The sequence below is a fragment of the Sus scrofa genome, chromosome 17 (assembly GCF_054392235.1).
Source record: "Sus scrofa isolate SSC_HxYL_T2T_F1_AM1 chromosome 17, Sscrofa_HxYL_maternal_Yorkshire_Landrace_v2.0, whole genome shotgun sequence".
Classification (NCBI taxonomy): Eukaryota; Metazoa; Chordata; class Mammalia; order Artiodactyla; family Suidae; genus Sus; species Sus scrofa.
The window spans coordinates 38,101,540-38,118,369 of NC_139399.1; the positions used below are offsets into that span (position 1 = coordinate 38,101,540).

Genomic DNA, 16,830 nt, shown 5'->3' on the forward strand with positions numbered 1-16,830 from the left:
GTGACTGTCAAGCCTACGTTCGACAGTTTGTACGCGTGTGGACGGAGCTGTCTCCGGAATAAGTGGACAGAGCCCAGGGCCGTGCACCCGACGGGCCCCCGAGCTCCTCCGAGAAGATCCAGGTCGTCGTGGAGAGCTGTGGGGTTTGATGAGCCCTTGGCCGAAGAGGCCAGCGGGCTTGTGAGGGCGTCCAGCAGTGACAGAGCTGAAGGTGGGTGGGATTCGGGGAAGACACCGGAAGGAGGCTTTCTCGGCAGGGAAACCGGGTCATATTACTGTACACCGTCTCCAAAGAAGGTGCTGCAAGTGAAGCCCTGAGAGTCGACTTCTGTGCTGCGCTGGAAGGCGTCCCAGGCGAGCATGCCACGGCCTTTCTGGATGCTGGAGAGCATTGGACTCCCACCTCACTGCCTGCCCCGGCTGGGGGAATGAGGCGTCCCTGTGAAAAGCAGCCACTACTCTTCGGGATCTGGCCCCTTCCTGCCCTGAACTCGGGATTCAGACACTCAGGATTGCTTGCTATTGATAATTCTATGCCTCCCTGGCTTTGTCCACCTTACTCTTTGTGGCAATGCTTTCTGTAACAGCTCTGCTTGGCCAAAACTTTTTATCTCTCAGAATCCACTTTATTTGCTGAAAATCCTTCCCCTGATGTCATAGGCAGGATATCTTCCTTGTTTCTAAGGTACTTTCCACATGCGCCAATTATGGAACTCAGCCTGTTGTAGCCAGGAACATACCTGTACACGAAAATAATAAGTGAGGTTTATTGAACTTGCTGCAGCAAAGGAATGCGCCAGGGCTCGTGTGAGTCTCCTCAAAAGGCTCGTGGAAGGGCCCTCCTGAGATCTGGGACTGGAGTTAGCTGTAGACTGCCTAGGCAGGGATGGGTCAGGATCGGTCACCGGGAGAGTCCCTTGAGAGCAGTGGTCCTGTCTCAGAGGACATGCTCTGCCACATTTGTGTTGCCCAGCCCAGTTTAGTCTACTAAAACTGTGTGTGTCATGGTCAGGCCCACTTTGCTAGCTGTGCTTTGTTTCCTTCCAGTGCCCCAACCCTGTCTCCAACCTAGCTGCCATCCAGTTACTGGCAGGGGGATGGGACCACCAAGATTGATATGACTGGGTATCTTAATCTTCAGCACTGCTGACAGTTTGGGACAGACGAGTCCTTGGGGGAAAGTGGTGCAGGGAAGAGCTGTCCTGTGTGTTGCAGGATGTTCAGCAGCATCCCTGGCCTCCACCCCTTAGATGCCAGTAGCTTCCCACCTAGTCTTGATGGTCAGTGATGTCTCCAAGCATGGTACCAAGTGCCCAGAATCCACTCCCTTCCCTGAGTCAGGCTGAGGCCTGCTTCCGGCTGTGCTGCTTTCCCAGTTGCTTGCTCTTAAGTCACCTGTCCCAGGAGGACCATCCTAGTGATTAGAGGCCGTCATCAAAGTGCTGAGGCCTTCAGTGTCAGCAGCTGGACTCAAAGGTGCTACATGAAAGTGAAAATAAATGCCCCAGGTAGGTGCTGTGCTTTGTGTTGCCCCAGAGTGCTTACACTGAGACAGTGGTTCTCAACTCGGCTGCACATTAGAATCATCTGGGAAGCTTTGAAATCTACTGATACCTGTGTCCCCTTCCAGAAATTCCAGTGTAATTGGTCTGGGGTGTGGCTTGGGCTTGGGAAGTTTTAAAAGCTCCCGGACACTTAAAAAAGCCAAAGCTGAGCATCACTGCTTAGAGAGGAAATGAGAAACACAGAAGTTTCCTGATGGTTCAGCAGGTTAGGGATCTGGCGTTGTCACTGCTGTGGCATGGCCAAAAAAAAATTTTTGTGAAGACATTCCAGTTTGGGTAGGAGGACAGCAGTCTGAGTCCAATGTCCCTAAGGTTAGAGGCCAAGAGGCTTACCCGCTACCAGCACCACTTTGCCTAGGAACTTAAGACTGCCTGCCTGCAGGAAATGTCTGGGGCAACTCTGGACTGTGGGGACTCAAGCAGGACCCTGAGGGCTTGGGACCCAGAGGAGCTATGGTTTGCCAGTGGGAATACAGATTATGATGAGGAATGGGCTGTCCTGGCTTCCAACATGCAGGCGATTTCCTATCATGACCTTGACGAGTTACCTGGGTGTTTGTTTTATGTCTGTTTGTTAAGCTGTATGTTTATGTTTTGTTTACCTTTCTATGTAATATTTCATCCCCTAAAAATATTTTTTAAAAATCTGTTGCCTAGTTTTATCCAGATCACTTTCTTAAATTGAACTAGAAGGAAAAGCATTAGTGTTGGGCTGAATCAGTGATCCCCAAAATGACACCAGGGCCTGGCCAACTGCAAAACCCAGAAATTGCTGATAGTCTAGATTCACAGACTCTAACCTCCCAAAGGTGTCACCTGCTGACACCATCACTTTAGGGGGAAGAATTTCAGCATGTGAATTTGAACACAGACAATTGTAGCACTCAGCATTCCTTCTGATCTGTGAAGTCCATTCCATTCTCCTTCCAATGTAGACAAATTGGACTCACCTTAGATGTCCATTAATGGTGGTTGTATAAATGCCTAAATTCAGTGGTTTGCATGGGTGCAGTCACTACAAGGAGTGAGATGGGGGGATACTTCTGTTATTTGTGAGGGAACAAAAGGGTACAAAGTAATATGTAAAGGTCCTCAGTGGCCTGTGGGAAATGACTGAGGCAAATGCTGGGATTCACTCTTTCCTATTTAAGGAGCATCAGGCCTGACTTCACGTGATGGCAGGTTAAGTAACAGACCCCCTCACAGGGGGGCAGTGATGAACCAAGTACCTAAAACCCCTGCATGAGAACAATGCCAAGCCCAGCATGGTGATGGGGATCCAGGAAGATGTACCCAGGGTCAGGAGCCACTTTCCCAAGTGCATCTGCAGGTCTGGAGGAGGAAGCTGAGAGGTCAGCTGGTTCTTTGTAGGATTCCTCATGAGTCCTGTGAGCTGGGCAGCGGCTGCCCATGGCTTAATTTCCCTCCTTCCCTGACTCACACCCCCCATCCCTCAGGTTTGGCTTTCAGGGCAGTGACCAAGGCAGGAAGAGAGGGTGGATGTGAGAAGTTCCAACATAAGGGACATTCCTGTCCTCAGAAAAGAGAATAACAAAAGCTGTATTTAAAGATAGAATGAATGGTTGAGATATATCCAAAACTGGTTCAAGTGGACATCGAGCCACAGACCCACGAAGCCTTGCAGAGCCCAAGCAGAAGAAATAAAAACAAGTCAATGAAAAATAATACTGTGAAAACCAAAGGCTGCTGGATATGAAAGGATATGTTTGCTTGTTTTCAAACAGCAGCAAAATTTCCAAGCAATGATAAAGGTAAAGCCTCTGTAACTCAGATGGAAGTCACCACTCTCCACCCTCCCCCAAAACCACTGTCTCTTGGGGAGGCTTCCTCCTGACGTGCATTTAGCTTCAGCTTTCCCATCAGGACACCCATTCAGCGGCTCACAAGAAGTTGCCTCAAATGTTCTAAAGCTTAAGTGCTGTTGATGTCCCCCCAGGCTCTCCCAGGAGGGGTCTGAGCATGAGAGTCAAGGGTGGAGTCAGACAAGCTCCATCCAAATCCAGCTGTGCCACCTTCTCACCTCCTCTGCCAAGTGGGGGCAAGTATCAGCTCAGGGAGTCCCCGCTGTGACATGGTGTTGCTGCAGCCATGGTGTACATCACCATGGGAACTTCCATATGCCACAGGTGTGGCCAAAAAAATTAATAGAAATTTTAGAAAGTGTCAGCTCAGGAGGCGCCACAAGGATGGAGGATGTGATGGCTGAGGAGTCCAGGTCCTCCTCTCCCCCCTCCCCACCACTCAGCGCAGTGCTGTCCACTGGGGGGTGTGGTGGGGGCTGGAGGCCGAGAGAGAGTGTGTGAGCGCGCTCACACTCCCTTTCCTTCATGAGCTCGGCTGCTATGGGTGTGCCAGGACTGGCATGTGCCTGGATCACCTTGGGATTCCCCTTTAGATAAAAGTGTGGCCACGTCAGGACAGTCTAAGTCCTGCCAGGTCCCTGGGTGACTCCCACAGCACCAGATGTCTCAGCTCTGCTCTCTGCTTTTCGGTGGCGGCTCCCAGTCAGTCTTTGTCAGGACATTTCAGTCTCCACAAAAGGGCCGAAGCAGGAAGTGGAGGGGGGCAAGCGGGGCGTCTCCAGCGCCTACACATCCCCCTGTGTGCTAGGCAGGCCCTGCTCTCAGCTTATCACCCCATCCTGTACTCTCTTGGTTGCCTGATACATCACATGGCCAGGGACTATGATGCTGGGAGTCATGGTCACAAGCCCCTCAGGGACAGAGATTCGGGGGTTGGGAAGCTGACTTCATAGGCATCTGTCTGTAACCCTATCCCAGGCCAGACTGTTCTGGTAACGGGCAGCCCTGCTCTGCTCCCCAGGCATACATACGGAAGAGCAAACCCCCGCCTTTCCCCTGTGAGCACTTTTCTATGCCTTTGGAATCCTCCCCCCACCCCCAACCCCGTGCCCCCAGGGCTCAGGATGGGACGGACACTGTCCCTGGAACAGCCCAGTCCTGCTCTGCATGAACATTTCTCATCCCACCTCTTGGCACCAATTCAGCGCATTCTTTAAAGCCTGCATCTCACCCACTGAGGGACACAGAAGCCCTGTGTCCCCCACCTGGACTGAGGGTGGCCTGGTGGGGCTGCTTCCTCCACTCTCCGCTAGGGGTCATCGCATCCTGTGGTCCAGCTGGTAGCTCCAGCTGCGGGTCACCCAAGCAGTTAGCTGTGGTCACAGGAAACTAAATATTTTACTTTATTCTACTTTTTAACTTGTATCTAACTAGCCACTTGTGACTAGTGATAGGCCAGCACAGTGGCCTAAAGTCAGGGAAGTTTACCAAATGACAGTCTAAGACAGGTGCATGCTTTAGTGTATTTCCTCCTGGCAGGACAACAGATTTTTTTTCTTTTTTAGGACCACACCCTTGGCATATGGACGTTCCCAGGCTAGGGGTCAAATCGGAGCTGCAGCTGCCAGCCTACACCACAGCCACAGCAACACTGGATCCTTAACCCACTGATCAAGGCCAGGGATCGAACCCACATCTTCACAGACACCATGTCAGGTTCTTAACCCACTAAGCCACAACAGAAACTCCACAAACTGATTTTTTTAAGTGTTCTCTTTTGAGTGGATAGGCCCCTTCTGGTTTTGTCTCAATGATTAAACCCAACAATAAGAAATAGCATTATTTGATCAAAAACATCACAGAAAAAAAAAGAAAATAAACAAAAGCTTTATTTGAATGGCCCTACAAGTCATATTGAGGCTTTGGTCACTGTCCCCTACTTTAGAGCCAAGTCGTTCCTAACCACAACGTAAAGTCCAGCGAACCACAACAGGTACAGGTGCGAGCTTCTCTGTTTCAAGTGCTGCCAATCTGTGCTATAGCCACAGCCACCTGAGAGGCCCACCCAAGTCCCCCCCGCAAACACCTGCCCAGCTGCAGGCCACGCCCACCAGGGGGTGCCGGTTTGGGACCCTCCTGTGCTCCAGGACCCAGCTCGGCCGGTCACCCCCCGCCATGCATGTGTGGGCTTTGCATGCCTGCTATAAATAGGCACTCAACAACCTAATGGTCTGCGTGGGCTTGCTAAGCCCAGAGGACCTAAGGCACATCTGAAAAGGGAGAGACTTGAAGCAGGGAGGAAGGGCTGTTTGGGGGACCCCATTGGGGCAGTATTAGTGAGTCCCCGCTTCCCTGAACTGCCCCATGTGTGGAGCGCCCCGACCACCTACTGAATGTCCAAGGCGGTGAGGGAGGAGTCTATGCAGGCCACAGCCCAGAAACCATCCACGAACAGAGCCGCTTCAGGACTGAAAGGTGAGCCCTCCCCATCAGCTGCTTTTATTTATTGATTGATTTTTGTCTTTTTACAGCCACACCTATGGCATATGGAGGTTCCCAGGCTAGGGGTCAAATCTGAGCTACAGCTGCTGGCCTAAGCCGCAGCCGCAGCAAGGTGGGATCCAAGCCGCATCTGCAACCTACACCACAGCCCATGGCAACGCCAGATTCCTGACCCACTAAGCAAGGACAGGGATTGAACCCACATCTTCATGGATCCTAGTCAGATTCATTTCCACTGTGCCACAACGCAGCTGCTTTTAGGAGTTAGGGTTCATTACACAGAAACCAGGGGAAGTAGAAACACGCACCAAAAACAGGTGCTGCAGGCATGAAAGGTTTCAAGATAGCTGAGTTCAGACAGCAGTACAAACATTTCCAATTCAGATTTCAAATATGCCAAACTACCCAGAACAGACCCTCCAACCCTCCACACCTCCCCACAGGTAGAGGCAAAAAAGGAACTTGCCATAACTTATAAAGAGTGTGTACAAATAAATCCACACATTGCACCTGTGTGTCTACACCATTTTTCTTCTAAAATATAAAAGTATAAAAATAAAATTTTTGCCTTTCATTTCTAGAAACACTGGAAAAAGCATGCCCGCTTCTTGTTCCCAGTCACCTGTGTTGTCAGGAAAGGACATGAGAATGGAGGTGACAGTGACTTTGCACCAGGTGGCAGATTCAGGGCAAGAGGGAGGAAGCTCTCCCTGTCTGAGGACCTGTCGTGGGTTCACAAGTGGAGGGTGGGCGGGAACTCAGGTCTTTGCATGAGGGCAGCGCAGGTTCTGTAGGGATGGCAAGAACAAGCCATTTGGGGCTGGTGGGGGCCTGGGCAGCATCGTCACAAAGCCCCTCTCTTGTCCTTGTACTCCTGGTAGGCACTGAGTATCTCCGAGATAACGCTGGGGTCCTCCAGGGTGGTGGTGTCCCCCAGGTCCTGAGCTTGGCCAGTGACAATCTTCCTCAGGAGCCGCCGCATGACTTTTCCAGACCTAGTTTTTGGCAGACGTTTCACCACCTGGCAAAGGAGGCGCAGCGTTAGAGCGGTGGGCCCTCCCGACTCCCTGCCGCGTCCAGAGACAAGCCGGCCGTGCTGAGACAAGCGGGGCTCTACCCAGGGGAGGACATCCTCCCGCCCCATGGGGACTCCCATGCACCAGCTGCCTGGTGGCCACCCCACTTTTTCTAACACCAGAAGCAAGAGCTGCCTAAAAGGAAAATGTCTTGCTGGGTGTTTGAAATTTGGCATTTAACATTTTCCAATTGCAGGCATCCAACATCAACCCAATATGTTAAGAAGCACAGCAGGGGGCCTTGTCTTTGAAAGAGTCCAGTTCACCCACAGGGACTTCTGGTCACCAGGCGCAGGTCAAGCTGGACCCCTGTCTCAGAGGGGCGGCTCCCAGGTGAGGAAAGCTGTGGCCCGGCATTAACAGAAAAGGGAAAAGCCAGTGGGGCTGAAAAGGCAGCCCGGTTCCTCCCGAAACCACACAGGCTGAGGAGCGCCAACCCCACCCAGGCCCATGTTTACACTCGCAGTTCTCTGCAGCACCTGGCTCTAGCCACCGCCCCATTGAGGGCAGGAAGCAGGAGGCTGGACAGCAGAGACACAGCGACCCCTGGGGCGCATCCACTCACCAGAACCTGGTCGGGCACCGCATACTTGGCAATCTTGTCAGCCACCACCGACCGGAGCTCTTTCACCACCACGTCCACGTCCCCTGTGCCATCTTTCAACACGATAAAGGCAAACGCAGCTGGAGGGAGAACAAAGGTTTGGGGGTGTCCGGCCACAAGCCATCTCCCAAGGCAGAAGGCTGCACGCAAATCACCCTGAATCCCAGGGGTTTCAATCAACCTGTGTGGCCGCAGGTGCCTTTAGCTGCAGCCCTGAGGGTGCTTTACTGTCTTCACTCACAGTAGAAGTGGGCAGCACATGTGTGGGACCCTGGAGTTGAGACTGCACCTGCACCACGTGGGCTGTAGGAGACTGACTCTCGCCTCTGAGCAGGTGTCCAGCATGGCGGGCACAGCCACATGGCCGCTTAATCATAAGCCCCATAAGTGGGAAATGCAGCTCCCTGGTCACGGTAGCCACATGGAGCCAGAGGCTGACACAGGGCAGCCCAGGTGAAGAGTGGCTCTGTGGCAGAAGGCAGTTCCACTGGGCCACACTGGTCAACCGACACTGTAGCATAAACACTAGGGGTAGTTTTCAGCCCTCCCAAGACTATAGAAGTGGCCTCCACAGGCATCCAGCATGAGTCTCCTTGACCCACACGCAGTCACATATACACCGAGTTCCGTTCTCTCCCCATGAGCAGTCCCTGTCCTAGCACTCCTGTGGACAGTCCTCCTGTTCCCCACTGACCTGCCCTGTCCCCCTCTCCGACCCAGTTCCACACACGTGCAGCCTCCCTAATGATCCTGGACCTGTCCGATCCTGGACACACCCCATCGCAGTCGACCCCCCACTGGTCTGTCTGCCCCCTCTAGCCAGGCCCCTCCAGCACCACAGGGCAGGACTTCGGTCCCTCTCAGGTCTGGGTCCTAGTCACATGAGACCCAGGGGCTCCCCCATCCGATCGAGGGCAAACAGATGGCATGGGGACAAATATGTACCAACAGCTTGTACTGCTGTTCATGTTTTGCAAATGGACAAATGCTCAAATTTGTTAGAAATCAGGAAAATGCACATCACCATACTCGACATACAAATTCTCTCCCAAAGCCTGGCAGGCAATACCAGAGCCACTTAGAATATAGGGAAGGGCTGCTGGTGGGAGCGTGACGTGGCCTGCGGCCCCGGAGACACACAAGCAAGGACCAACCCCCATCTCGCCCCTTGACCCAACAGCCCCCATTCCGGCCTGTTAACAAGGCAGCAGCTTCATGGGCACATCCTCCCTCTGGCGACCGAAAATACTTTTTTAAGCACTTAAATAAATGTTGGCTTGGAGACAGGCAAATAAATAATGGAAGACTGGCACACAGACGTAGCTGAGAAGCAGGAACACTGGGACACACTCTGACACCGGGTGTCCTAACAGCAGGAGGGAGAATTCCCAGGCCTCAGCCGGGCAGCAGAGGTCAGTCTGCCCAGCAGGGGAGCAAAGGGTCAAAGTGTCTGGTCACAGCAGGCCAGCCCAGGTCAGGTCAGGCTGGATGGCTGCCACATGTCTGGCATTACTACACCCAGGTGGCCCTGCCCCTTCCCAGACCCATAGCTTAGAAGCCAGAGGACCTTGGAACCAGGCATGTCTCCTGTAAGGACCAGATCAATCACTCGCTCTGCTCCCCCTGGCCGTGCAGGAGGACCGGAAGGTCAGGCTCCTCCAAAGTCTCAGGGAAGTCAGGTCGCTTCCAAGCACTGGGTGCTGTGGCGCAGCCAGGACATGTGGGCAGCGAGGGGCACCTGGTACACGCCATCCCTGACAGGACCTCCAGAATCCCCGGGAACAGGAGGGAGCTCCCTGAGCTCAGCAGGGCCACAGAAGCCACAGTGGCTGGGGAGGGGGGGTCCTTGCAGGCTGGCAGAGTGGGGCCTTCCCCAATCCCCCCTTGAGAGGACATGTGAACCAGGAGCCTGACCCACGAGAAACCCTGCCCCCCTCTGGATCTGCTTCTCTCCACGGAGCCTGGCCACTGGGAGAGTCTTCGAGGACATGCACCTTCTCCCTTGATGTCATGGGGGTAGCCGATGACGGCAGTCTCCGGCACCGCGGGATGGTCGGCCTGTGCACAACAGAGGCAGAGCATGGAGTTGAAACACCAACTCGGCCCATCCGGCAGGGACCCCACAGAGGTGCGGGCAAGTGGTCTGCCAAGCTCACCATGGCATCCTCAATCTCTGCTGTCCCCAGCCGGTGGCCACTGATGTTGATGACATCGTCCATCCGCCCTGTTATCTGATAGTAGCCCTCTTCGGTTCGGTACGCCCCGTCCCCAGTGAAGTAGTAACCTGTGCCACAGGGGGACTCAGCGCCACCTCGCGCCTTCCACCAGCGACCCCGCCCTACAGGGGGAAGCGCCCCCACCCTGGAAGACACCGCCAAGGCACTGCGTGGCTGCTGTGAGCAGAGGGGCTGCCAGATGGCAGGGGTAGGGGGGCCCACAAGTCTTGGAAACTCGAGCCTCCCCAAAAGCCGGCAGCACTGACATGCTTGCAACCAAAAAGCGTGGGTTCCCACAGCAAATGTGTACATGAATTCCCACCCGACGACATAACACAAGCCAGGAAAGCACCAAAAGGGAGGCCTGGAGAGGACCGGAGCCCGCGGCATATCCAGCTCCACCAAGGAGGTCGCCGAGCTGGGCCCACTCCCGGCTCACCGGGAAGGGAGGCGGGGGGGGTTCACTTGCGGCCCTATGGGGACCTGGGACCTGATCCTGAGACCCTAAAACGGTGTCCAGCAGTGGCAGGAAAGGCTCACCTGGGAAGGCCTTGAAGTAGGCGTCTATGAACCGCTGGTGGTCTCCGTAGATGGTCCGGGCCATGCCTGGCCAGGCTTGGGACAGGCACAGAGCCCCGGACACATCTCCACCTTCCAGGACCTTCCCCTACAGAGCCAGGAGACAGTGGGGGTGACAGGAAGGAGCAGAGCAGGAGAAGGACACCCTGCAGTGGGTGCCGTGTTGGGGAGGGGGCTGCAGGGAGGGGGCGGCAGAACAGGGCATGTCGGGTAACAGGGGAGGCTCACCTTCTCGTCCATGAGAACAGGGACAATGCCAAACAGGGGCCTCATCGCCATGCAGGGCAGGATGTTCGCCCCCTCCTCCGAGGGCCGTGGAGAGATGCAGATGCCACCCGTTTCTGCAGAAGAAATGTGGGTGGGCCAGGGGCCAGGAGCCAGGAACTCCTTCATCCAGACTGCACAGGTGCCCCCCAGAGTGGGAGGGTGGAACTGCCTGTCTGAGGCCAGGAACCTGCCCCCAGTGACTAAAGGACCTTTGTCTGAGGAGGAACCAGGCTTGGGTGCTGGTTCCCTCCACTGAGGAAGTGACAGTGGAGCTTGGAGCAACGTTGGGCCCCGGAAGCCATGCCCCCAGAGCAGGCGGCTGTCGCCTCTCCATCCTGTGCCAGGGAAAGAAGTGCTTCTGGGCCAGGCCACCCCGCCAAACCAAACAAGGAGAACGCCCAGGAATTCTGTCCCCACGTGCTTCTCTGGCTCAGCACTCCCTCAGCCTCCCTGGAGGCTTCACCCTCAGAGACTGTCCCCGAGACTGTCCGAGGAGCGTCAGGACTGCACCACTGGGGACATCCCACCTTCCCTCATTTTCTGGCTTTGAGAAGGACAAGACCTCAGCCAAGTTTATCACATCAGCGGTGGTCTCTTGCCTCCCAAATCCTGATAAGTCAGATACTCCAGAAGCCAGGGGACAAATCGAAACAAAAAGGCGCAGGAAAAGCTCCTTACCCACTAACTGACATTTAGACTCAAGGTGCTGTACACAGCAGGGCCACCCCGCTGGGCTGTACCTGGTTCAGAAGGTGGCCTTCTGAGGAGGTGGACCTGCGTGAGCACCTGCTCCCGGCCAGGCCTGGGCACCTGCGGGGTGTGTCGCTCCCTCCGCCCCTACCCAGGGCTGTGGGCAGCGCCCCCACCTTAAAGAGAGGACACTGTCACACCCACGTCTCAGCCGCAGGGCAGCAGCCGCTCCCCCGAGCTTCCTCTCCCCGACACCCGGCTTTCACCACGTGTGCGGGGCCCAGACGCCTGAAGCCTTGCCCCTCTCCCAGGCCTCGGGGATCTGCTCACCTGTCTGCCACCAGGTGTCCACCAGCGTGCACCGGCCGTCCCCCACCACTTGATGCAGCCACTCCCAGGCCTCGTGGTTGATTGGCTCTCCCACTGAAACCACAGGAGAGAGGCGTTATAAGACCTCAAGGCTAAAACTGAAAAGAGCAGATCTAACAAAGGAAACAAGCTCTGGAATTTTCCTGGAAGACACAAAAGGAGACTGGAAAAAGCAGTGAGACCATCACGTTTATAGCCACCGAAGAACACAAATTACAATGAGATATATTTTCACCATCAGAGGGTCAGAAATCCAGAAGCTGGCAAGACTGCGGAGGAGACGAGGGCTGGTGGCAGAGCCCACTAGGGCCGACACATTCTCCTGCCCCTGGAGAGTGTGGCTCCCGGAAACCCACCCTCCAGTAGTGGACATGGACAAGGATGTTCCCGCGGCCGAAAGCTAAAAACTGTCCACGGAGCACAATGGACAGGGAATCTTGGCACATTCGCAGAGTGGGACCCCACACAGCGTGGAAGCGAGCAGCTGGGGTCAAAGCCAAGCAAGGGCAGCACACGCTGCAGGAGCGCAAGTCCACGGCAGCCAAGAACAGGCACCTCAATCCACGTTGAGCAAGGTCATGGGGTCTGGGGGGCTTCTGCGGGGCACGCCGAGCCCTGGGGGCTGAGGATATCTGGCTACATGGATCTTGAGCTCCACAACAAGGTAGAGCCACTTGGGAAGCTGCACCGCTGAGTTATATCAACAGCACAGCTCATAGCACAACGTGATCTCACTCCCCTAAAGCAAACATTTCAGCAAAGAGCTGTGTCTGTGCCAGGAGCACCCATGGGGACGCCAGCCTGCAAGGCCACATTCCAGTTCTTTCTTTTGCCAGCAAGAATCCATCTGTGTGCACTTGTGAGATTGAAGGTTAAAATTTCACAAAGAAGTAAAAACCCTGGATAACAGTCCTGGGAGACCTGGGTTCTGCTGACAGCAGAACTGGGTGAAGTGAGCGTGCAGAGCCTCGCGGTGCTGTGCAGAGTGACCCAGTGGCCCCAGGTCAGGTCACCTGTGTGGCTGCTGTTGGGGACCAGCACTGGCCCAGGCTTGAGGGCCTGGTGCCAGCATGGTTCACTGCCCCTGACAGAGTCATCCTGGATCACACACTGTTTAACTGAGATGTCACGTGAACTAGAATGGCCTGTGTGGAGTCAGTCAAACACATACTGGACATCTGCTTCAATAACTAAAGAAACGGCCACATTGACCAGAAGTAAAGAATGTGTTTGAGGAGTTCCCGTCATGGCTCAATGGTTAACAAACCTGACTAGCGTCCATGAGGATAAGGGCTCCATCCCTGGCCTTGATCAATGGGTTAAGGATCCAGCGTTGCTGTGGCTGTGGTGTAGGCCGGCAGCTATAGCTCCAATTCGACTCCTAGCCTGGGAACCTCCATATACCGCGGTTGCGGCCCTTAAAAAAAAAAAAAAAAAAAAAAAAGAATGTGTTTGAAGAGAGGCAGCGCCTCCCTTCCCGGAACATCAATGCTGGTCCTCCTGTGATGATAAGACTCCCTTCCCAGGCGCCGAGGCTGTCCTGGCCTGCTGGGTCTGTCTTTTTTGATACCTTGAAGGAATGTATCCCTGCTTGTTTGATGTTCTCTGTCCTGATAAGACATAAAACTGCTGAAAACCCTGCTTCCCTGGAGCAGTTCCTCAGAACCATAGTCCTCAGCTTGGCTCGGATAAAACTTTCTTCTCTTCTTGCTATAGATGGTTACTGATTATTCTCCTTGACAGGACCTGGGACCCAGGAAACCCCCGCAGGGCTCTACTGTTGGTGCTGATTATGCGGCAGGGGTGCCCGCGAGCGAAACAGAGCCCTGCCGGCCTGTGAGGCTCCCTGGTGTGGCCTGGTCCCAGCCCATGTGGAGCGAGGACCACGGGAGCCCACTCCCCCGGCAGCAGAGTATTCTGGGTACCTCTTGTCATCTACATCCTGCTTCCTTAGCCACCCATTCCTCTGCCAGAGAACAAGCCTGGAACCTTCCACCTCCCAGGAGCATCTCAAGTCAAGGTAACCCAGGTCACCTTTCAGAAAGGCTTTCATGTGACTTGGTGACATCTATCAAAATTACCAGTGCAGATAACCTTTATCTCGCAACTCCCTCCTGGAAACAGGCACAGTGTGAACAGCAGCCAAGGGCAGAGTGGCACTGATGACAGAGCTGGGAACAGCAGGGGTGAAACCCCTGCAGCTGCTAGGGAAAGGGCTCGGGCCTGACCTTCCCAGGCTGGTATTTTCATAATGAAGAAGGAGCACAGAAAAGGTGACAACACTGAGCCCCAGACCCTGTGCAGCTGTGGGCTCCAGGGAGGGGCTTCCAGGCGGGACATCTGCTTTCTCCTGGCTGCAGCTGCATAGTGTGAACACAGCACAGACACAGCCTTCAAGAAGTCTGCCCTGGCTCTGACGGCACACACACTCTCATGCATCGGCTCACCTGAGCCCAGGGTCCGCAGGGAGGAGCGGTCGTACTTCTTCACCCAGGAGTCACTGTATTTGAGTAGCAGCCGGAAGGCCGTCGGGGCACCATAGAACTGGTTGATCTTCAACCTCTGCACTGTTTCCCAGTACCGACCTACGAGAAGCCATGTTCCAATCAATGTGAGACCTGCCACACGGCACCTCCAACAACCTCACACAGAATCAGCCCCCGTTACTGTGCACTGAACACATGCAAACACCTGTGGCATCGTCACTGTGATGGGCAGGGCTGCCTGTGGCGGCCATCTCCCAGCACAGCCCACGTGGGTGCTGGAGGCTCTGCCTGGTCCAGGGCACTGAGCCATGTGCTGACACCCCATGTGCTGACCCACATGACACAGTGAGGAATCGTGTCAAAGGGATGTTCCCATGAAGCAGCCCTAATGCAGAACTAGCATTCGGCTGCATTTATGTGGTGTGGAGACCAATGCTTCCCCTGGAGCAAGGCAACTGCCCAGGACACACACACCCCATTTCCCACCACCCCCAACTCGTGCTATCGCTCTGACGTGGGAGGCTGGGGTCACCTGAGACAGGCTCTCGATCCCTAGCCATGCGCTCTGGCCCCCGAGGGAGGCTGCATGTGCTCCCAGGAGCTCTGGCCCCCGAGGGAGGCTGAAGAGAACCAAAGGGAGGTGACAAAGGTTCCAGACATGGAACTGCCTGCACTGTGGACCACTTGGGCGAAAGCCTCAGCAGAGCTGCCAACATTCAGTCATGTTGGAACAACAAGCACGCGAGGAAGATGCCAGGTGACCTCACTTTATGGCAGTGGCTCCAGGCCACACACCACACTCTGCCCAAGTGGCCTGAAGGCGCAGGCAGCAGAGAGCCCTTGGCTGGGGACCCAGGAGGCGGGCCACTGGCCTGGGCTTTGAGGAAGGTGGCCACAGAGGTGAGGACACTAGATGGGTGGCCTTGCAGAGGCGTCCATTGCTCATGTGATGTCACTGCACAGCCCGGAAGCTGTGCCACAGGAACCCACCGCCATGCCCAGCACACCCTCTCTGCACCCCCCACAGGCCTCACCAGCATCAGGATAAACTGGGGTGCTCTCAAAAAGGACGCTGGTCGCTCCATTGCAGAGGGGCCCATACACCACATAGCTGTGTCCTGTGATCCAGCCGATGTCGGCCATGCAGCCAAAGATGTCGCCTGGCCGGTAGTCAAACACTAGCTGCAGAAACAGGAGGAGAGGCTGTCAGAGGCCCCACGTCACAGGGGGTGTTCTGTCACGGAGGCCCAGCCACTCCCATGGCCACCGAGAACAGGAGGAGGGAGGGCCTGGCAACCACATTAGAGAAGGTGGGATTACCGGTAACAGCAGCACCAGATACCTGCAGATGATGGCAAGGGGAGCCAGACCCGGAGGGTACACTGTGTGAGCCCAGGCCAAGCCTATCTGCAAGGTCATCGAGTGCTCATCCCGGGATGGGGTGGGGGTGGGGGGCATGAGGGCCTTCAGGGAGCTGAGACGTCCACATCCCTACACAGGTGGTGGCCACTCGTGTGCCCTCAACGAAACTCCATCTAGTTTAGTCTTGTCTAAAAGAAGAGCACCTTTCTGCATTAAGTTATGCACTAATTGTTTTAATTCTTTAAAAACCACATAAAACAAAAGCCAAAAATATTAAGACATGCAGCTAGGATCATCAGCTTCTGAGAGTCTCAGAGGAGAGATACAGGTGTTTTCTCCTATTCCTGCCGATTCTGGGTCCGCCTGCCCGTTTGCAGGATACACTGAGAACAGAGGGCCACACAGCCAGGCGCTGCAGCTGACAATGTACAAGGAGATGGAAGGGATGGCAGAGAGCCCACAGGTTGGAACGGCTTAAAAGCCTTGCCAAAAACTGTCAGCGGGCAGGAGTAAGCTACAGGGTCTCAGGGTGCACATTTAAGTGACAGAGCAAGAAAAACAGGGCAGGGGCACCGTCAAAGTCAGGACGTGGGGCAGGGCACAGGCTGTGGTCACACAGGCCACGAAGTGGGTTCTGTGTGAGGTCGGTGACATCCCGTTTTTTGACTAAAGTGGGTTTTCCTGCCAATAATTCATAAGCCACACATTTGATTTTGGTGGCCTTCTGTATCTGTGTTCTATTCTGCAATAGCAATTTTTTAAATCCCTGGGCCAGTGGCCCAGTCTCCTGCTGAGTTTCTCCAGGAGTTTCCAAACAGCACAGTGGTCTCAGGTCAGCCAGGCCCTGTGGAGTCTCCACCCAAGGGGGAGGAGGAGACTTTCCAGGAAGACTGCACCTCCACCACACGGGTAACACAAGACGTCGCAGCGTTTGGGAACCGCCGGGATTTTTATACAACATGAACCCACACAGCTGTCTCTCCAGGGGCTGGTGCGCTCTCTCCCTGATGCTCCTGGGAAGAGAACAGGTACCTGGGGCCAGCCACACTCCAAAGGGCGCCTTTACCCACCTGCGCACCCCGAAAACCCAAAGAAACCAGCAGTCCAAATAGCTTCAGCTCGGGCAGGCTCACAGACACACACGACATGTGCACACACACACTCATGCACAGAAGGCTGAAAGTTTCCATTCCTGATGCTTCAAAAACCCTCACTGGGGAGTTCCTGTTGTGTCTCAGCAGTAACAAACCCAAGTAGTATCCATGAGGATGCAGGTTCAATCCCCAGCCTT

General features: G+C 54.9%; 1 protein-coding gene across 10 annotated transcripts in view; it reads right to left on the bottom strand.

Annotated features, from left to right (window-relative positions):
- Window positions 1-5,259: 5,259 nt before the first annotated feature.
- ACSS1 (acyl-CoA synthetase short chain family member 1) overlaps window positions 5,260-16,830 on the bottom strand; it is a 39,244-nt gene continuing 27,673 nt past the window's right edge. For 6 of the 10 annotated variants that reach the window (XM_085003355.1, XM_085003354.1, XM_001927113.7 and 3 more), the window contains 9 exons: window positions 15,212-15,359; window positions 14,139-14,276; window positions 11,653-11,745; window positions 10,594-10,706; window positions 10,327-10,453; window positions 9,727-9,854; window positions 9,565-9,628; window positions 7,532-7,650; window positions 5,260-6,911 (listed from right to left, as the gene is read on the bottom strand). In XM_085003355.1, the coding sequence (XP_084859481.1) occupies window positions 6,735-6,911; window positions 7,532-7,650; window positions 9,565-9,628; window positions 9,727-9,854; window positions 10,327-10,453; window positions 10,594-10,706; window positions 11,653-11,745; window positions 14,139-14,276; window positions 15,212-15,359 (1,107 nt within the window). In that variant the 3' untranslated portion in view covers window positions 5,260-6,734. Of the gene's footprint in view, window positions 6,912-7,531; window positions 7,651-9,564; window positions 9,629-9,726; window positions 9,855-10,326; window positions 10,454-10,593; window positions 10,707-11,372; window positions 11,499-11,652; window positions 11,746-14,138; window positions 14,277-15,211; window positions 15,360-16,830 lie in introns of those variants that run through there. The other 4 variants (XM_085003358.1, XM_085003357.1, XM_005672761.4 and 1 more) reach the window with 2 other exon arrangements.